At 37.0% G+C, this 22,606-nt stretch overlaps 1 protein-coding gene across 3 annotated transcripts in view; it reads right to left on the bottom strand.

The window, feature by feature from the left end:
* Positions 1 to 6,699: 6,699 nt before the first annotated feature.
* Positions 6,700 to 22,606, bottom strand: part of LOC124644894 (calcium-binding mitochondrial carrier protein SCaMC-2) — a 59,608-nt gene continuing 43,701 nt past the window's right edge. The window contains exons 1-4 of one of the 3 annotated variants that reach the window (XM_047184556.1): positions 18,994 to 19,271; positions 8,692 to 8,850; positions 7,948 to 8,527; positions 6,700 to 7,206 (exon numbers count right to left, since the gene is read on the bottom strand). In XM_047184556.1, the coding sequence (XP_047040512.1) occupies positions 7,022 to 7,206; positions 7,948 to 8,527; positions 8,692 to 8,850; positions 18,994 to 19,080 (1,011 nt within the window). In that variant the 5' untranslated portion in view covers positions 19,081 to 19,271 and the 3' untranslated portion in view covers positions 6,700 to 7,021. Of the gene's footprint in view, positions 7,207 to 7,947; positions 8,528 to 8,691; positions 8,851 to 9,288; positions 9,334 to 18,993; positions 19,272 to 22,606 lie in introns of those variants that run through there. The other 2 variants (XM_047184557.1, XM_047184555.1) reach the window with 2 other exon arrangements.

Here is a 22,606-nt window from a genome sequence, read left to right on the forward strand (position 1 = left end):
CATTTTATGGACCAGGGTCGCGGTAACTCTTTCGAAGAATCCCGCAGCCTCGTCAGTCCTTGGCCCTGCTGGGCCCCACTGGGTTTGCTGACATCTCCTAGAGGAGCCCGTGGAACAACACGCGCCGCCGACACGGGTCATTTGTCTATGCAGACAGAGGAACGATGAGCCACCCGAACTCACCGCCCACAGACCGACGCCTACGGTGGCCGGTAGTCGTCTCTCGACACTCGGCGGCCGTGATGTCTTCCTGGGCCACTACAGCGGCTGGGATGAAAGGTGCGAACTCGCATTCGCTCCGCCGTCTCCTTCTCGGGCATGACTGCTTCGCAGAAGGAGGCGACAGCTTCCCATTCCCTCTCGCTCCGGACCATGGCTTGAACCAGGGCCGGACGCGAGAGGTCGCCGCTGCCTATTACCTCGACGACGACACGGCGGTACCCTTCCCAGGCAGTGTACACCTGGACTGTGTGCTCCACCGTGTCTTCAGAGCTGTCCACATAGTGGTGACGTAAAAGCCCTTGCTCAGTAATGTCATAAAGTAAGTAAAATAAGCATAAGCTACATTTTTACCTAATATTAGCTGACAGCTATGAGGAAAATCAGAATAACCGAATGAATAAAATAGCTGTTTTTTCATAAAAACGTAAAAACCGGTAAGTTACCGGTTACATATTATCTTTATCGGTAATTTAAAAATCGCGATAATGGGCGGTTTTCCGGTATTGCATGCCCTAGTATGATACGCGCTGTGCGCCGTGCGTGTATAGTTGCCATGTTAAGCGTCCGAGACGATTGTGTACCAGTTATGTAAGTGTACTCGAAATGTGATTTAGTCAAACAAACGTATTCGCTCGAAGCATTATACATTGACACGTGATATAGATAAGTTTATCCTATTACCTACTAGATCTCAATTTGGTTATGTTACAAAATGATAGTTAAACAAAGATAGAAAATTTATTTTTGTCCTTATTGCTGTAAGTATTAGGAGGTTTTTTTGTACTGTGTAATATTATGTAAGGAAGGTTATCAAGTTGGAATAAAAAAAGATGATTATATGAAAAAAGTTGTTTTAATTAAACATGACTACCAAGAAACGGCGTTAACGTTAAACTGTAGGTCTAATATAACTGTAGGTTCTATTTGTTCTTTATTTTACCGTGTAATATTTTTAGGTGATTTCAAATGCCACCACTCTCTGGGGATCTGACCATTATGACAGTGCGGGCAATGAATTACATAGTAAAGGAGATGGCCAAATTTTCATAGTAAAAAAACCCAGAATCGACAGCAACGAAATGGGTGCCAATGGGTTCATTATGATAGACCTTTGATGGTGCCAAAAAATCCAGTCTGAAATCCATGGGGTATAGGAGCTATAGCATATTTTCACAAAAATAGGTTATGTTGAATTTATGTTGATTTTTAAGATGATTTACATAAAGGATCATAAAAAACACGGTATACTAACATTATAACATGCGAATAGTAATATAACCATAGTTACAGAGTTTGCCTGGTAATTCAAAGGTCTTGAGTTTGACCCCCACCCATTGCACTATTGACATGAACCACTCCAAATACGATTAAGTACCGACCTTACCTACTTGAAGAGGTGTCCCTGTTGCGAACTTGAACAAAGGTTAATTTAAAAAAAAACTTAAGTTAAAAAAAAACTTAAACTTTTTTTTATTTTTTATTTTTAGCTTTTTAGCCACTATGCGCATTAGTGAAAAGTTCTCGTCAATGCGAATAGTATAAGCCCAAACACGAGGTAGTTAATATGTACCATTACCGAGTTCCCTTGACCTTCTCTCTTCTCCATCACCAGATCAGCTCTAAACCTTCACTCGTGTACAGTGCTAACAGACATACACCTGAGTGTAAAGTTTTTACCCTATGCACAACTTTTAATGAACAGCAAACAGGAAAGTTAAGCTTTTTTATGTACTAAAATCTTCATCGAAAAAACCTTGTAAAAAGAGAACCCCATGGTTTTTAGATGATATGAAATACTTTTTGTAATCTTCACATTATACTGGATCCAACCATACATACGAAGTTTCTGTCGACTCTGGGTTTTTTTTTGGCCATCTCCTTTGCTGGATATCTTGGGGTTATGTGTTATCAATGATGGATCTAACACTGTTCAGCCCGTTTGGCTGCCGATATAGTGTGGAAAAAGCTTAACTTGACACACATGGTAATGACCACTATCCAATATGGTTTACTATGACCACTACGTGCCTTCCGCAAAAGGAAAACCCCCCTCTTTTAAAGTACAGACTCTGGTGCGAGGTGGGACTTGTACTCTCAGATCCTTGAGGATGCAATCCTTACCTTGCCACGGCCATTTCATCAGCCGCTGATGAGAGCATCTCTCTTAAAAATTCGGCTTCTGGAAAAATATCATCCCCACCCTGGTGGGACCGAATGCACCAGCATCATCAAACTCCGCAATGAAGCTGACCAGTGCTATGCTCTCAACATGTCTGTTAAAAACCTGGTGGAATATAATCGGAATTTGCGAGATTCAGACGCCTATTTAGGAAAAAGAAATATGAAAGTTGGAAAAAATTATGTTCTTTGCTTTCCCCTTCCACTCCTTCTTCCATGATTTGGCAAAACTTTAGAATATTGTTCTGTTCAAAATTCTTCAACTATCCCCATTGACCTAGCAGATTCCATTCTTTATAAGTTAGCTCCTTCGTTTGTCCCCTTGTAACAGAATGTCCTTCCGCTCCCGGTAGTGAGGTCATGTCTGTAGACCCGTTGAACGCCTCCTTTTCTATTAATGAACTCAATGCCGTTCCGGAGTTCGGGACTCCTCACTCTGTGAATGTGGTATAGTCGAGGACACGCTTGACCATATCTTTCTTAATTGCCCCTTGAATAATGATCTTTGGATCGTGTCATCACTAAATTAAAAATTCAATACCCAGTAAATGTTCGTCATCTTCTCTTATTCTTCCCTAACCCTCTAATGGTAAATGCTTTTGTTTTTATTTCTTCTGATAGTATTAAATTGTAACAGTATTTATATATTTCATAAAGATATGATATATAATGTGTATATAATTACTTGTGTAATATAAGTTGGTTACTATGTATTTTGTTGCAGGCTCAATATCTTCCACCAGAAAAGCTGAATTTATTCTTTGCTTTAATTTATATGTTTTTTTTGTTTTGTTTTATATATTTTCCCCATGTGTTGCACTCTCTCACGCGATTCTCCAGCAGAAATTGCCGTTGATTGCCGCAGACTGCCATTAAAAAAAAACAAGAATAGAATAGAATAATATTTGCCTCGTATTTTCAAAAGGGGTTTCGGTTTCGGGTTTGTTATATAGAAATAAATTACGACATGGATGTGATTTTGTTGTTTATTCAGGTAAATATCATTCAACAGCCAATAATTATTTATTGAAATATATCAACAAAATAATTATATATTTCACAGTAGGTAATATAGAATGAGTTAAATATTAGAGAATAAGGCGTACTGCGGATGTAACAAATCCGATCTAGATGTAATGGTGTCATTATTAATATTTAAAACACTGGTTTTATTGCACTTGCTTATATCTTATTCCATATAAAACTGTACTATTTTTGTCCTTGTTGGTAGGAACTTCTTTACATTTCATAACAAGTGAGATTTCCACTTATTCATATTATAATAAGATATAAGCGCAACCCATACACATTGCATATTATTGTGCATATGCGATGCGATGACAGCTGTGTATAATATACGTTATACCTACTTATTAATATGGACTTGCGATTTATTAGTAAAAATATTTTGTTAAATGCTTTGTTAAGGTACTTGATTCTCTCTATCTGAAGTATAAAGGTTAACATATTAGCCCCCTCTACATGTTGGCCATCCTGGCTATCAGACAGAGTACCTCTACGGTCTGATACATAAAATACATCAAATGTATTGCATTGCTTCAAATTAGTTTTATTTATTGCTTGGCATTAACGAGCCAACGCATAGATGGGGTATAAATACATTTTACAATTCTTACATCGTCAACAACTATGATGTATAATGTAATTTAGTTAGGGAAAAGGTAAACTAGCAAAACTACTTATAAGCACAATACGAAATTTGTTTCTACCTACCCTAGCTACACAATATTAAGAATCTATAACTAAATTACACCAAAATTGCATTAAGATTCATCGCAAACTACATGTACCTATTGGACTCTTCAACATATTAAAATTGTATAACAATGTATGGGTATAATATAAATAAAATGCTGAACATTATACAATAACTGCCCCTTGTATATATTTGTCATATTGTCCTTTATTTTGTGAAACTGCAAAAATATAAAACATTTAACATTCCTCTTGAAATCTTCTCTAAAATGTTATTCATAAAATATTTTGTCTAAAAGCTTGGAATCCTCAAGCTTATTATATGACTCATATATTTATTGCTCTATAGCATTTGAGTATTTCTCGACACGTTAACAACTTCACATTTAAGAGTTTATTTTCAATTTAAGGCAATGCATTTTAGTAATTGTGTAAAACCACGAAGGACATATTTTTACCATAAAAAAGCAAATATGCGCAAGGAGTTACTCGCTTGCTCTAATTCAGAAAGATTCAAATCTAATTACAAATTATAGAAGTAGCGCGTCTAAACGGGACCAACCTGCTTGGTTTCATGCACATTCTGCGCGAATCCCATACCACACCAAACCCATGCAGTTCTGAAGTAACCATTGTTCAATAGTTTATAGATTTCATGACTCCAATCCAACATTACCTTTTCCATGCTATGAAATCATTTTATAGTATGGTGCTATCTAAGGTCTCCCGAAAAGTTGAGAAAAATACGAGTAACCAAATGAAAGTATTAATGTTCAGACAGTTGTATTTAATGCCAATAGAATCTAAAAAGAGATTGGGCTAAAATATATTATAAATCATGGTGAATCTTTTTAGAGTATACAATCAGATCTGACGGAAATGAGATTTATTAAGATACAAACAAACATGCATATTGGAAGTAACCGAGCATTAAAAGTAGTAAGAATAGCACAGATCATTATTTTTTTTTAATAAATAGTAAACGCGTTTTACCTAGTAGTTTTCTTTTTTAAAATAGCTCACGATAGCATTTCTTAACGGTCTTGTATATATATGTACCTATCTATATAATATTGCTTTATTGACGCTCATATTTATGAACCCTGGGCCGTATTGACTACCAAAACAGGAAATAGGATCACTTTTCAAGTTATGATACAGTTCATGATTGGTATCAGGGTAGTCTGAATCCATTTGGAGATATGAGCAAAGTATCGTGAACACATCTTCACAGAGAATACAACAGAAATAAGAATTGCACTAGAGAAGCCATCGTGAGCAGGCGCTATAAGGCGGTTAACATCAAACACAGCAACCTCCAGTGTCCTAGCTACATTATCAACGTCCATTGATATCTATCTGAACTACTGGACGTTTCGAATTCGATTCATGCAATGGACGTCGAAATGTAGCCTTCATGGACATGCACGTAGCGTTATACAACACATAAAATTAAGTAATTGTTAACACTGTATATAGGCAAACGGTGGCGGCCTTAATCTTAGAATATTGAACTAATTTGTAATATTTTTAAAATTCTACCTAACACTCAATATGAAGAGAGGAAAAATTTACTAGATTTAATTCTAATACTATGGGGATAATAGGTATTATTAAGAAAGGCAATAGACAATTTCGAAGGCCTACCTATTTAATTAAATTATTAGTTTAGTTTAATAAGTAATTATAACTATGAAAGAAATAATTGTTTTTTTATTATTATGTTCGTTTTTGTATTTTTCTTTATAAGCTTAGTTTGTCCATACACTTGTAATAATAATATCTATATTTTATTGTTGATGTTATTGAACAGACCATTTAAGGCGAGAATAAGTTTTAATTAGCCTAAACGGTCAGTGAATTGCGCAGTATTATTGTTAGTGTATGGACAAGTCAGTTAAATCGCTTGAAGCAGGTGATTTTGAAGCTGTTTGTTTGTAGCTAGCTACACATTTAAGAATATAGTTAACTTAGAGCGTTAACATGTTTTTAGTGAAGTACCACACAACATGCAGTTAATTAGCCTCAATAAAGTACATTTAACAAAGCTGCGTCGTACCATGTTAAAGGTCACTTTACAATGAGGATTCATTTGTTTCTTTTGCAATAAGATAAGATGACAACAGCATACCAGGCTTACCAAGAAGCTCTACAAGCACGATATAAATCATCCGTGACTTAAGATAAAATTGGTGTGTAGCCCCAGACAGACACACCGTTATGGATAATTAAACATGCGTCCTGGTGTTTCCAATGTTCTCAATTCCTTTACGTTCGATTCCATTCGTAGAGACAGCCGTAAGGTATTAATACTTTATCCCAAACTTTTCCCTTATACTAATCACAGCTCGTTCCTTACCTCATGCATTGCTGCTCACATTCCCATACCCATTACAATTCAAAACCGAAACGTTTAATATATTCTAGATTCAAGAATAATATTAAGTCTCGTTTTGAAGCAACTGCACTCTCTTGTTTAAAATTTGATGAGTCCTAAGATGATAAAAATACTTTGAAATCAACTCTGACAACCCAAAAAAGAGAGTAAACAAGGTAACTTAAGAGAAAATAAATAAAAATAAATAAAAAAATTACATAATTTATTGTAATCACAGTAAAAGCCAACGACGTGCCGTCGTTTTGTCATTTTTCTCTATTCACGTCAATTTACCGTAAGATGCAACCAATTGCTTCGCTACACAATTACAAGCTTAAATGATTACAATATCCGTTCGAAACAATTAAAATAATTGGAATACGTCACGTATAATAAATAAGACTTAACATGCACGAGAGCTATGTACAACGAAATGCAATTTGCTAATATGCTTAAATTAGAATGTGGTGCGAGTTTGAGCTCGAGCGTTGGGGCGATTCGGTCGCGAGGCGCGCGCCGGCGACGCGATCACGTCATGTTGACGCCGAGCGACCGGCTCGCGTACTCGTACACCACGTACGAGATGGACACCGCCGGGATCACCTTGATGAAGTTGGGCGTGATGCCGCGGTACAGGCCCCGCACGCCCTCGCGTTTCACGATCTCGCGGAACACACCGCGCATTGAGCCCTCCGCGCTCGACGATGCTTTTTCTGCAAACAACAAACGGACTTCTTAGTTATTTAATTTAGGAGATTAGGAGGAGATTAGGTGCATTGACTGAAAAAAACTGAGTCTAAAACCTCAAAATATCTGGCATGTTCATTAAGTTACGTTGAAAATAACTACATAACTAACATTTATCTCAGACCGTTGAGATAAAATGTTATTGAAATATTAAGGAGCAAGTGAATGTATTTACTGTTATCACACGTAGATAAATTATATGAGGAATTATTAAATGTAGGTGTCGTTCGCGGACAAGGAAACGCCAACAAGACAGTTATCTGCGCGAAGACAGACATGGAGATAACGTTATCAGGTCGCACGTATCGTTAGGCGAATCAAAGGATATTTGGACTAAATACAGTTTTCATACAAACGAATGGCGGAGACCAATAAAAAATGAAAATAGTTTAAAAGTATTAACCACTCTGCGCAATTTTTTGCTTTTAAAAGTATTCAGTGCCTTACTTCAAATTATTCTTAACGGTATAAATCAAATCAGATCTCTACTTTGAATGTGATTGGCTGCAATTTGATACAATGTGTCGGAGTCAAGTGATGATTGAACGCTACTTGATCCTTCGCGTGTGGCCTCAGATGCAAGTAGGATAATTTTATTGCATTGCTTAAACGCGTCAGAAGATTCAAATTACGTTGGACGTTTTGGACATCGCATGACATCTTACAATAATTCAGAATGTCCTTATAATCTGATCAGTATGGCTTACCTTGAGCTTGCAATCGCGTCCGGACCAGCGCGAGAGGGTAGGAGCAGACCTGGCCGAGCGTGCAAGAAGTGCTGCCACACGCCAGCAGCAGCAACATCCCCGGCTGCTCATTGTGTGCCTGGTATTTGCTTATGTACTTCTTCTTTAGAGTCTCGTAAACGGCAAGATCTATCCCAGCGTACGGCACTATGCCCAAAATATTTGGAATGTATCCTTTGTAGAAACACTTCAGCCCTTCCCTGTAATATATCTTTTTCGCCGCATCCATTATCCCACGGTACTGACCAGTCTTCCTTAATGCTAATCTTGTTTTCAACACCTCTAATGGATAGATCACAGTTTGCGCCATTGCGCCAGCCGTGGCGCCTGCTACGAAACGCTCATGTATTTCCAACGGATGGTTGGCTCTCCTATCACCTTTTATTAGTCTCTTCACTTGCTCATATGCGGCAAACTTTAGCGCAGATTCTGGAGCGATTTTAATAACATTTATTCCATTCCCTCGCCATAAACCTCTTACGCCTCCTTCGGTAATCATTCTTGCTAAACATCCACTCATATTTTCTCTGATTGGGTTAACCTGAAAAGTATAAGATTTGAAATAAGAATCATTTTACGCATGCTGCGAAATTGAAGGCACCTACTTAATATCTATCAAGAATTTAGACTCTTTTCAATAAATCAATTTTATTCAATCACTAAATTGGCTCTTTCTGTATGAATAAACAATGTGTACATACAAACCTGTAGGAATACTTTTAGTCGGTCTAGTGGCGCCGTACAGGTTCGGCTGACTGCGCCTGCAATGCCCCCGGCTAGTAGATGGCGCCACCATTTACCCGTTTGCAACTCGCTCTGGGTAAAGTCATCAGGCACATTCATGTCCTCGCCAATGTCCAAGTACTGAAAAAAAAACATAATTGACCAATCAAAACATTGCTCATTAGTACATAAAAGTCAGTCCAGTAGCTAGAACGGGTCCACATAAAGTAAATGTAAAAAAAAAAATACTGGAATTCAAGTAGCCCAAGAATGGCTTGCATAGTTCCGCATACAAATCTTTGGACTATAATTATTCTTCTACAGTCTGTGGCGGTGTATAATTAGTGTAGAAAGTTCTCATGAGCAAAATGTTAACTAATATGAGTTTTATTTTGTACGGGCATATGTAGATCTACAAATGGTTCAAACAAGTACAATGCTGTTGTAGAGCTTGAATAAAGATAAGGGTACTAACACTTCGCACTGTCTGGAAGCGTACTAAAAATGAACAACGTTATCAAGTGATACATATCTGCTAATATAATGTGAAATTAAACTCTAAATGATTGCTATACCTACACTATCTAGAATCCATGATGAATGACTCATAAGCTATGTCATAGTATCAATGACGATATTACACTGGTACGGGTTCTTCATCTTCTTTTTTTTTATTCTTAACCCATATCTTGGTCTTATATTTAAGTTGATCCGCCTGTCGTAATAATGTTAGTGTCAATTTATTGTGAGTAAATACATATACATTATTATTGAGCAGCTAAGTTACGGGCATAACATTCAATGGGTACCTAAGTCACAATATTAACAGAGATAGTACCGGATAATTTAGATCTAGAGTTTTTACTTATCATAAAAAGAAATTGCAGGGTTCTAACCACCTATTGAATGTCACAATTTTATTAGTTTTAGAGAGGTTTATGGTTTCATCAGTGGGTAAGTTTTTCAATTCATTAAGTAAATTAGCAAGATCTATTGTATTAAACTTTTACAGATAGAGTTTTCAAACAAAAAGTTGCATGAAGATTGTTAATATTTACTTATAAGTCCCTACGCAAATGGAAGATAGCTTGTTCAGCTAAGTTTTTTAACAATCAGTAATTACCGATGCATTTTTGAAGTGGCACAGCGTCTTAGGATTCCAATCCAAGGTGAGTATAATAAAGGTGAGATAAAGTTTCCAATACACCGTGTTACTCTTGTGTAAGCCTGTATAGACGAAAAATTTTAACATTTGCTGCGTCGTGTTGTTCATCTTCGAAATAATTTACTGCCAGAGTCGCAAATTAAACATTTTGAATCGTTTTTTGGTCGAAGTAGAGCGACTGACAGTTCCGTTACGTCAAAATGTCAAATTATTATGACATTATTCCTTTTCTTTTTTGAAACGTAACAAGGTTTTATATCCTACTTTTATGATTATTGATGCGCCTGGCCACGAGTTGAGTTACATGCTTTTTATATAGTGAAAGGATAGCAAATAAGTACACATGTTCATAATTAATTGATTTTGGCCAAATTTTAATTAAGGTAAATTCATATCATGCCCGTATTGCTCCGGGGATTTTTTTCTATAGAAGCCAATATCCGGATGAGGTTTCATAAATAAGTACAGTCATTCAAACGAATAGTTTTTTTTTTTCGTGTAGGTGAGAGAGCTAGAGAAAGTTGCAAAGCGGATTCCTCCTACGCCTATTTATGCTAATTTAGTATACGTTAAAATTAAATTTAAGCAAATATAAAAAGTACACCCGCTTAGTGACTTTTAAATATTTGCTTCGTATCTATAACATGGGTATTTGACATAAATCCGTCGACGCGTCAAATGTTAGCGCACCCACTGACCTACAAAATTATCGCCTAGACGGTGTAGTACGACACTCAACTAAGAACTCATTGATCAATCACGGTGCGAGTCTTAGGAATTATGCGGCATTGCTGAGCGGTAGCTCATTATAGAGACTTCATAATGTTCATAATTATAAACGAGTTCTGTTCTGCCCAAGAAATTGCTTTGCAAAAAGGGTAATTTATTTTTTAAAGTTTTAGTTATAAGGTGGCAGTCTCTACTATTCATTAGTTTAACTAAGTTTTTTCTTTAAAAGGCAAGAAGTATCTGATTAATTATATTGAAACTGTGGGTTTGGTAGGTAAATAGTGTCAAGGGTACCACTCAGTGGGCTTGCATTCGGTACTCATTGCTTAGCTCCGGTATGCACAAGGTTAAAGATAAATTAACTTTTTTAAATGTTGCATTAAACACTCCTTAGAACGGTGATGTTCAATGAAATCGAGCTTTCACTGTGATAGTTTTTTTTTTCTAAAAACACTCATAATGGCGTTCTGATCCTTTTTATGGATGTCTTTGGAAAGTAATCATCATAGAAAAATTACAATAAATTATTTGAGAATACCTATAGTAATTTTATGATAACAATCCATTGTACCGGGTGGTACAATTTTTCTCACCTTTATTAGGCTGACCTTCCGATTTAGTTTTTTTAGGTAACGCGGTCAAAGTCATATCTAACGCTTGCTCAATCAATACACGATTGATGACGCGCACTGCTTTATGAAGACATGAAACTATTCATATGGATAACTGGATAAGAACTTGAGTTCTTGAAATAATGAGTATTAGCGCGTAAGAACGAAGAATTAATTTAATTTGGCACCAAACTTGGTATCTCTAGGCAGTGCAGTCGAGGAAGAGGCGTGACTTCAAGGGTATGTTAAGAAAGGCACGGGCCTCCGGCCGGCCTTGCGGCATCAAACGTAAGACAAGAGAATGTCTTATTACTGAGTATCTACTTGCACTAAAACTTCTACAGATGTTTTGTAGATCTCGGAAGGAGACAAAGGCCGACTGTATAAGTAGTTAGTACATACGTTTTCGGTAATCGTAATGCCACGATATTACGGATTTTATGGCATTTACTGTTTAGTATAATTTATTGACATTAACAGGTTGGCCGACCTGCTAAGCAGTCAGATCAAAAATTTGTGGGAACTAGTTCCGTCAGTCTTTGAAGACTTCATTTCAATAAAGCTGTTGCTATGTCAGTAAGCGTTCTTGGTAGAAACATCTCGAGATGACCACTGACTTGAAACCGGTAATCTGACTTCCCAGAAAACGTCGCTCCTAGAAACTAAAGAATCAATGTCCTCAATTATTTCGAACAGGTAATAATACGAAGGTCACACTGACCATGGAGCTAAGCCATTTTGAATATAAAATGTATTTTTAAAATGCTACATTATTAAAAGGTGGCATTTAAAAACCGAAAACGAGTGATTTTTATCATCATTAGTCATGCTATTTCGATATAATAATGTATAAAATATCAGCAGCAACAGATCAGTTCGCCGAAACCGACGTTTTACCTTATCTGTCCGGATAATACGAATCAAAGTACGATAATGGAACATTCGCGAATTCCACAGGTCTGAGGTGAAGAAAACTATCACCAGTGGCGGATTTGCAAATTTGCCGCTAGTAGGCCATTCAATTTCTGCCGCCCCTACTGACTTTAGAATTCAATACGTAAGTTTACTCCCATTATTAGTATGGTGTGCCGCCCCGAAGTTTTGGGTATACGTATTGGCACATGCACAAGGGCGGATCCAGCTTCGGCGCCAGGGGGGGGTCACACGGTCGTGGTCAAGTCACAAAAAATATTATATTGTAGCGTATACTTCTTTTAATATTAAAAGTAGTAGTATAAATACAATAAGCGCGATCGTAGCGACCTCGAAATTTTTACGAATGTTAAGAAGTGTTCATGTAGAAAATGGCCCGAGCAGAGTCAGCGCAATTTCTCGTATTTATACTACACAGACGTGCCAAACAGAAAAGCGCGAGTGAAGCGAGCGCGAAAATTTTCGTTCAGGTCAAGGAGTAAGGTTAAAAAAGTGTTTTTATGTAGGAAATGGTCCGAGCTGAGTGAACGCGATCTCTTTGACATGGTCACAGACGCGAAATTGAAAAAAGCGCGCGCGACGCGAGCGCGAAAATTTTTATTCAGTTCGAGGACTAAAAGTAGATGAAAACGCTTTCTTGCTGTATAAATACAAGAAAGCGCGATCATAGGTTTTCATCAATCAATTTTTTCAGGTTGAAGACTAAACGTTTGAACAGTATTGTGTACGCAGAAAAGGGCGCGTACGTTTTTTATTGCGGCAACAGTAAAACATGTTTCCAAATCATTGTAGGCTCAAACTGTTGGCCAGATTTAAGTTATGAAAGTCGAGACAGGATAACGTTACTGTAAAAATTAGCGCGAAGCGAGCGCGCAAATTTTTAATTTTGGGACACAAAAAGTTCATAAGTTTTAAAAAGCGCTGTAAAGTAACAAGCAGTCGGAAGCGCAAACTGTTTTGTTTTTGAGGATTCCATAAATATTTTTTTTTGCTATATTTGACTTTGAAGTTATCAAGGCAGGGTACAAATAATATTGCGCGAGCGAAGCGAGCGCAAAATTTTTTGAGCCTACGACATAAAAGCACCGGATTAAGTACATTGCAAAGCAACAAGTAGCCGCGAGCGCAGCGAGCGCGAACTTTTTTAAATTATTTGTTTGACGACTCACAAATCAGACTGGTAATTACGTATAAATAAAAAGGAACCGTGATTCGAGTGCCATTTGTGTTCGTTGATTCGGTGCGTCAATAAAAATAATATACAATCAGAAATATATAGATACAGCATGCAATGTAGACAACACAGCCAGCGGATTCTTAGTAACAAGGTCCCGTTTCCTCCTTTTGGCTACGGATTAAGAGTAAATAAAGAATAGAGAGCGAGCGTTGCGAGCACGAATTCTTCAGCAAAACTACTCTACCTGTAACTATGTAGGTATCTACCATTTCACTCGGAATAAAAATTATCTTATACTTATAACAAAATCATAAAACATCGTGTTTAACCATTTCAATTATTGGTCCTCTTAGGTCCTGAACCTGGCCCAGGGGGGGGTCATGACCTTGTGACCTACCCCCTGGATCCGCCGTTGCACATGCAGCCCTTAAAAGGTTGTGGGAATCTGGTTTTCAGGTTATCAATTGTCATTACCAATACCACTACAACCGATGGACTGAACGGAAAGAAGCAATTGTAAATAAGCGCGAGCGAAGCGACCGCGAAATTTTTATAGTTTATGGTCTGAAAAAGTAATTGGAGCCGAAGGCGTCTTTAGCTATTGTTCGTAAATGAGCTTATGTAGCGCCCTTGTGCATTCATTACCCAACTGGCCCCTATGTATTGAAAGATTGTGATTAATATGTATATCAAAGTGCATAGAACAGTTTATGGGTAACCCAAACTAACGAACATAAATACATATCTATAACAATGTTAATTACTTACTGGGGTTGTCTCATTTATAAAATTGTTGTGACTGTTTTGAGACAAATAATCATTTTTATTTGTTTATGATTAAATTTAGTAAAAGATATTGAAAGTCAATGCATAAGACACAGTCCATAATATGTAAGGAGCGCGAGCGAAGCGAGCGCGAAAATATTTTAGTCTAAGGACACAAAATAAATAAAAACCACTGTAAATAACAAAGCAAAGTCAAAAAGTAAGATATGCGCAGAAATTAAGTGCAAAAAGCCATAACGGACGTGCGCGGAAAATGTTTTTTTCTGGAATTGAATGCCTCATCAAAGGTAAAATGTGAAATCTGACATGGAGCCGCGAGCGCAGCGAGCGCGTATTTTTTTTTGGGGGGTTGCAAAGGGTGAACCCGAAAATTCACAGGACATGACCAAAACGAGGACGGCTTTTTCTGAAATTTTATTGCTAATCTACGTATCTATTTTTAGAAAAAGCATTTTTATTAGGTAATTATGGTTTAATTTTGCCGCCCCTCTAAATCTGCCGCTCTAGGCACTGGCCTACTTGGCCTATTGGTAAATCCGCCACTGACTATCACTGTAGGTAGGGCTGCCATCCGTCCGGGTTTCCCCGGATTTGTCCTCGTTTGGAGGCCGTCCGGGGGCCGTCCGGGGGCCGTCCGGGCGAGGTTTCAAGAAGTGTCCGGGGAAAACCCGGACACTTCATGTAAGGAAGCACCACATTGAATTTAAGTATATGTTAATAGTAAATGGATTACAAATTAGGTATTATTTTGTTTAAAAAAAAATCGTACTCGTTCGGTGAAAAAATGCGATTTACGCCAAATGCCCGGGTTTTTTTAATGTTTGTCCGGGTTTGGCGAAATTCGAGATGGCAGCCCTAACTGTAGGTAATACGGTGATACTACGTAGCGTAGTAAATTGTTCTTTGAGTTACGTAATCGTCAGCTGTTACGTTATGTCGTGTTAATTTATAGCGTGTCTCGCGCGTGCCACGTGGTTCAGTGTCACGGTGCTATGTCGTGATCTAAATAGATTTTCAGACTCCAGTGTAGTGAGTAGGGTCAATAACATTTGCCAGCAGACAGTATTATGTTTGAATTACAGACAGGTGTGTTTTCTCAGTGGAAATGATAAACGTAACTAACGATAAAAATAATTAATACTATGTACATAGAGAAGTAACTAAGGTTGCAGTTTCATCAACCAGGAGGTTGAAAGGAGACTACTTCCCGCACATGGATATAAGACATGTTATTTTGAAGCTATATTATTGCCATAATACATCCTTACAAACTTTTACACTTATGATATTAGTATAATATGCTTATTTAATATCGACGAATATACAAATAACTTAAATATGCCATCGCGATTAGGTGGTTATATCTGTATCTAACGTAGACAGACGCTGTTAGTAATAATAAATATAGGTTAGGTAAGCCTGTACCAGCACAGATTGTGGATTTTTTTGTCGCGTTCCCATAATATTACGTGTAATGTAGGACGCGGCCAAAAATTTGTTGCCAGACTATCAGAAGGTATACTTAATTCAATTCAATTCAATATATTTATTTCAGACTTGTTTTCGGTAATATTGGATAGAGAACAGCGAGATAGATTGATTAGTAAAATTGATGTTTGTTTAGTCAAGCAAGATAATTGTGACTTCAATAGAAGTGCCAGTAAAAATATTAATCATCAATGTGAATCAATGTATATTTATGAATAACATGATGATTAATTTAACGCTTTGTAATTACATACTTGTCATGTAAAACGAGAACATTATAAAGGTATGCGGTGACTGAGTCGTAGCTGCAAAGCACGCGCGGCTCGCGTGCATGGATGTCGTGGTGATGGCCAGTGGACAACTACCTTAACAATGATCTTTGGCCTTACTAATAGACTAAAATCCACTTAAACGACTTTCCGGGTATTGTTTATTACTGGTATTAATATACTTAAGGTTAATTGCATCGAGTCAAATTCTATCATCAGCTTTATGATTTCAAGTTAATCAGTATTTGTGTACGTACCTAATGTTTACTTGGTTTTGTTTTTTGTATACCAACGACTACATTACGTCAGTGTATAAACATTCAAGAGGGATGTGTCCCAATTTCAGACAAAAAAAGAAGTTAAAAATATACAGCAGACTAGACCTTGATGATTTTAAAAATAGATGAAAATTTTGCCTCGAGTGTCGACGCAAAAATCTGTCATACGTAGAGCGTAGCCATATAACTACGTAGCTATAGTTGTGCAAATGTCTACTGTGCTGAAGTAGTTTGTGCAAAAATGGCGAACAGGAAAGTGTGAATCACAGAGATAAGGATGTGTCCTACAATATATTATCAGGATTTCCCCGACGTGTTTAATGAATGTCATTTGGCGCCTTACTCGGACGAGTGACGCAATATTTGCCGTCGACGCGTCATCCTCGCTATGTATGCGCGCGCGCCTATTACGTTTTAACGCTCTATACATGTACCAATTGGATTCCAACAAATGTTTCCAAATACGATTTATTAGTGGGAATGCTGACTCTAAGTTACTATATACTACTTTTTAATTGAAAGACAAACATAAACTACAGAATAAGTGTACCTATCCGCTATCATTAACTAGATACCTCATTTACGCTACAGTACCTGCACTAAATTGAAAAATAAATATTAACTGATACAACGACACAGAAATATGCGCCAGGCGCTTATTTAGTTTCTCCACTTTCCTTTCACCTAATTAAAATGCTTATTGATTGACAAATATCTTTCACCAATCACTGCCGTCGCAAAGTATGTACGAACCTTAAAGTGTAGCTTTATTTTTTTAAGTAAGTAGTAAGTAATTTTAAATTACAATTTTACTTGCATTTTTAGGCATGAGCTTAAAAATAATTATGAATGTAGTCCTGACGATTTCTACCGATATTGCGCTACAATTCAATTCGAAAACCAGCAAAACCACTAGCAACCCGCCCATCAATAATAATAGGAAAATTCTGCAATCTGGATGATGTAATGTAAAATAACTACGATATGAATAATAAACTTACAATAAACTGTATGTGATACTAACGAACTAATGATAACAACTGTGTACTCAAAGCAAAGTATTTTTTTTATGGTCTGTAAATTGGACTTTTCAGACTGTTGGTTTATTAGTCTTTGTTGCATTCATACTCTGATAAATACATTTGTTTATTTATTAAATATGTCATATGTTACTAATACTAGATTGTAAACTAGAGTGTCCAATTATCTAAGTTGTAGGTATATTGTTTAGCTGTTTCAATATATTTTATAGATCGTAGTCCTCGATTCATAGTTCATATAAACTTTATAAACTTATCGTCACATCCTGGTGACGTTGCAGTCGATAAAGAATTTCAATTTGTATTCGCGTGTCTTGAATAAATAAATCGATGTAACCTCTATATGAATATAGTAGAACTGTCGTGTGCACTGATGCAAACGGTAACAATTCGAATTGTAAGTTAAATTGTACGTATCAATTAAATAGTACATAGAATTACTAGTGAATGTAGACTCGAGAATTGTATTTATTTTATACAATTCACAATCGTTTACGGTACCTGTTGCATTATTTAGGGCATGCGTTTTGGCGTTGATATAATTCTAAAGTTAACGGTAGTTGTCATTCGCTGAGGCAGACTGAATTCATGACCTACAAAGCAGTTATTAGCACTTTCATTTATTGTGCGATTCAAATTTTGTCTTTGATTGCATCTGTTAGAATAATATTCATGAACAATACGAGCTAAGTTATGAGTACATAAGACAACAAAAAGTGATGATAAGGAAAAATCAAGAAAAGATGACTAAGAAGGAAAATTCACTTAAAACACTATTGACCTGCTCAATAAAAAATCTACAATTCAAGAAATTCGCATAGCATGACAAAGCAGAGCTCATGAATATGTGGGTGTGTCAAAAACGCTTAAGCAAGTTTCTATAAAGTGCGATGAAGTAAACATTTTATCAAATAGACTTCATGATAATGATTGTGGCAATCATATGAAAGTGTGGTTTTTAACATCAAATGAAGAAGGAAAGGAAATGTAATGATGATGATAGAGATCATAAGCGCGTAGTAGAATGGCTCAACCTGACACAGTTGAACATTCACATAGAAAAGTGAAAGTAGGACAGTCATCAAGGAAAGCTCATCAAAATTCGCGAATTCGCGTTGCGAAACCCACGTCCAGACGCCCAGCCTGGAATGTGTTCATTTAAAAGTTATCTTGAGTACTTATACATTAATAAAATTTATAAACATAGTGATAATGTAAAGATAATTCTGGAAAGAATTTCAGAATGACTCTACATTCAATGCCCACGCATGCCCTCTGTTGCCTAGGCAACGTAAATGCCACGCTTTCAAGGTTAATGTTCAAATTAACATTTTGGTAAGGTAGTAGCAGACTACCCACTACACACAATTTATTATTAGGTACTCGATATTACACGAGTCATTCTAATCAGTTAATTATGGCAAAAGAGAAAAACCCATGTTGGAACTTCATTATAACCAAAACTTCACGCCGTGACACGTGTTTCCCGCTTTATGCCGTTAATGGATATTCCCGAACGCACACGCCGCGTGCGACAGAGACAACATGCTTTGCAAATAGCGGTACAATATGAATTATTTCTGAACTTTTGAAAGCGTTCCAATTTGCTATACTACATATATATAATCAAGAATGGCTAGTCTAGATCGTACCTTTAATAGCCATTCCCAAGCGTCACCGTAAGACTCCATATCCATTTTAGCGAAAGTCAAAGAAGAAACTATGGACCCGTTCTCAATGCAAAGTATTTAGTGACTGGCAACGAGTCGCCAGCTGTCCTAGCTAACCCGAATTTAGAATGCAATTACCTTTGCCAAACATCGTCGAAAGACGATCAGGAAATCCTCGAAGACATCGCCGGTGGTCACAGTCAACTCCTCCAACTCCAGAGACATTTTATCTAGTTTACGGTATTGTAAATAAGATAAATAAAATTAAACTATTTAAAATTAGGATCACAGACGATTTTCTTCTTTGGAACTATATCAGATCGTATATACAAAATTCGAGTGTGCGTATGGCTGGGGCGATAACGATCACGCGTCTAAGTCGGCCAACGGACAGCCTCACACTGAGCGGCCGGCGTGAACCGCACGACGAACGATATGGTTTCGTCATTGTGAACGGGCAGAAAACCGCGTGCCACCGGTTTAGTGTGGCCGACGAATAACGAGCCACCGATACCACGATTTCATTCGAACGCTTGCCTTGTCGCTAGAGGGGACGGATAGCGTAGAGAATTCTTCAAAGGTTCAGATACAGTGGTACGGGTAAAAAACAGCTGATAATGAAGGCGCGTTCAGGTCGATATACAAGTTCACTGGGGGCTCGCCCCATACGTATTGCAATTTGCGATAGGACAGGGTGCTACGTTGCTGGTTACCAACTCTACCTCGCGTTGGTATTCTCATATTCTGTCTTTGAACACATGAAGGTGATACTGATTACGGTTTAGATAATTAGACCATAGCTTTCCTGATTATAGTGAGTTGAGAATGCCAGTCATTTGAACCTACAATCGTGCAATCATGTAGAATTGGATTAGAATTCTGGATTTCTAATTTCACGAAAACTGCTAGTTTACAACGTTAGTTTTATGCGGTTTCATACTTTAATAAATATATTATGTAAGAACTGAACTGAACTAGAAATTAAGCGTGCATCGAGATCAACGGTCTCGATGCACGCTTAATTTCATCCTTCCGTTTTAAGGTCTCCCATTCTTTATTTTGTCCATAGGATGTTATCTTGCAGGCGTGCTGTGTCCGGCCCACTTCCATTGCTTTCCATTCCATTAACTCAAGAGCTTGTGCTGAACCGTCTGAGGCTTTTTTATATTGCGTATATTCGTGTATCTTATTTACTTATTTCTATGTTTAGCATACTCCGCTCCGTCCCTCGTTGACTAGTAATGATTTTATTCATGGTTGTTTTGTTAAATTTCTAGAACATTATCAACCTACACGTTCTGTTGTTTTCCTTCAAGTGCCGCTGTACCAGATTTCTCTCCACGAAACTAACTCCTGGGTCAAAACTAAATCCTAATGAGTGTTTAAATTTAGATTGAGTGACGGTAAAGCATGAACTTTAGGTGAAGTCCCAAGAAGAATCGCATAATCGCATCGCTAATTTAAAAGGAAGGTCTTTTGTGGAAACAATGTTACATTGTCTTTTAACGTCACCTGTAAAACTGATTTATCGGAACCTTGACACGTGTTGATAATAACATGACGGAGATTTGACGTCACGTCAGCTGTCCCGAAGTACTTATTTACAGGCCAGTTAGTGCTGTGGTATTTACTCAACATTATGTTTTGAGGTTAACAATGAACAATAAATAATGCAAGTTAAAATAGGACATAAGAAGGTAGCTTTTGCTGTTAAGGGGATTTTCGTTGAACTGTTTGATGTTGGTGGCAGCATTTGTAGAAAGAATATTTAAATTATAATTATATAATTTATTACAATGTTAATCATTACAAGGAAAATTTGAATCAAAAACTCATTAAAAAGGTTTAATAATCATCTGGGGCTGGGATTTATTTGTATGGTGAGTAGAGAGGACCGAGAAGGTGTCTAGAGGTACACCTTGTCTTGCCATGCCGTGGAATTTATTTACGCATTTTTTAGCATTACAATTATGCAATGAAAAGAAAATCAACTTCAGCTTAATCCATTAGCATTATTCTGTGGTCCAATTTAAAAAAGTTTACCAACAATTGATCCGAAATATCAAATAAATCGTTTCACACGCAGAGACCTTTCGAGGCAAGACTTAGTTAATGCTGTGGACGGAAATGGCCTTAGAAAATACGGCACTACATTACACTGCTTAAAATAATAAATGCCCTAAATTGAGACTACAAATTAAAATTAGATTCTGTTTCAACGAAAGTTAAACAGAACGCCTTGAGGTAGGCATTCAAAATGAAAATAAATGTAGTTGCTACGCGGAAGAACATTACCTATATGCTAGGTGTAATGTGAGCCAAACTAATAGTTAAAAAATGGCTGAAATCGGGTGAAGCAGAAACGGCTTTGAGCTGGCAATAAACCAATAAGGTCAAGAAATTGGTGACACGAAAGTCACCGACAGAATTATTAGTAGGAAAACAATTATATCATGTTTTCATAACGATGAAGACAGAGTAGCTCAGAAATGAAAAGTGACTAAGATTACAACAGGAAAGAATGTTTGGCAATTTTACAATATTTCACCGCACTGTTTTCTTGTGACGTAATTATTGTTTTTCAATTTTCAACGATAACTCGTCGGGAAGTCGTTACAAATGTTTACGTCGGCGTAGGAAACGGAACTGAGACATTTTTTGTTGATAGTGTCATTTTTTATGTTGTGATCATGTCATTTGACGTAGTTTTTGTTTATAAAAGCAGTGTTGATGATATGAAATTACTCGCACTTGCACTTTTTCTTGACCAACTTTTTGGTGGACTTATGAAATTACTTGTTTTTTATCAAGATTTTTCAGAATTCTATTAGTATTAACATACCTAAACTTTAAACAACTGTTTTTTTACTCATAGTGTGCTAACTATGAAGTCATTAATTGCTGCCTGATGATGGCATCAAGTTTGGTCTCTTAGATTCTGGCACCTTATAGAGCAGTACCTTATATCAAATCTATCTGTACTAGGACATATAGTTAAACCCTTGAACGGATCATACATCGTATCCTATAGATCCTATGGACTGATTTATGAATTCATGACGTTGGTGAACATTTCACGACCAGTCCACCATCACCGGCATTCACTCACATTGCAAGTTGCTTAAACATCATAAGAGTACTAACTACTGTAAACATTATTCAACTGGATCTGTACTGAGCTGGAAAATACGTCACTTCTAATTGTTTAGTAGAAAGACTGAGTGTTGATATTTCGTTACTTGGAACTGTGCAAGCATTGTTTTATAATGATAGGCTTAATCTTTTCCGCTTAACCGTGTTTAAACACTCGGTTCATACAGACATCAGCCTTGTGTTAAAATAAGCTTATTGTTAGGCTTGATAAAACAATAGTTTGGTCTAGCCTACTCTCTGAGTACAAGGCGTTGATAGAGTGAGATCAGATGTCAGTTTATTTTGAGAAAATACTGCACTGAACAAGCAGGTTCTACACACGTACAAGATGTAGTCCATGTTTCAAAACAATTTCGTAAGTACCCGATACTCGTGATGCCATTGGCAATGACATTGTACATATGTATTTACGAGCACATTTTGATTTGCCTAAATTAAAGGATCTGAGCTTGAATTGTTCTTATCACATATCGGAAATCGGTATCTAAATCCGCTGTCTGTATAGCTGTCTGCATGAAGTGTGACCGATGTGTTTTTATGTATCCCAGTGATAAAGGATACATCGGAGTTTTCTAGAAAAATCTGCGTACGAGTGAAT

This window comes from Helicoverpa zea, chromosome 31 (assembly GCF_022581195.2).
Source record: "Helicoverpa zea isolate HzStark_Cry1AcR chromosome 31, ilHelZeax1.1, whole genome shotgun sequence".
Taxonomy (NCBI): domain Eukaryota; kingdom Metazoa; phylum Arthropoda; class Insecta; order Lepidoptera; family Noctuidae; genus Helicoverpa; species Helicoverpa zea.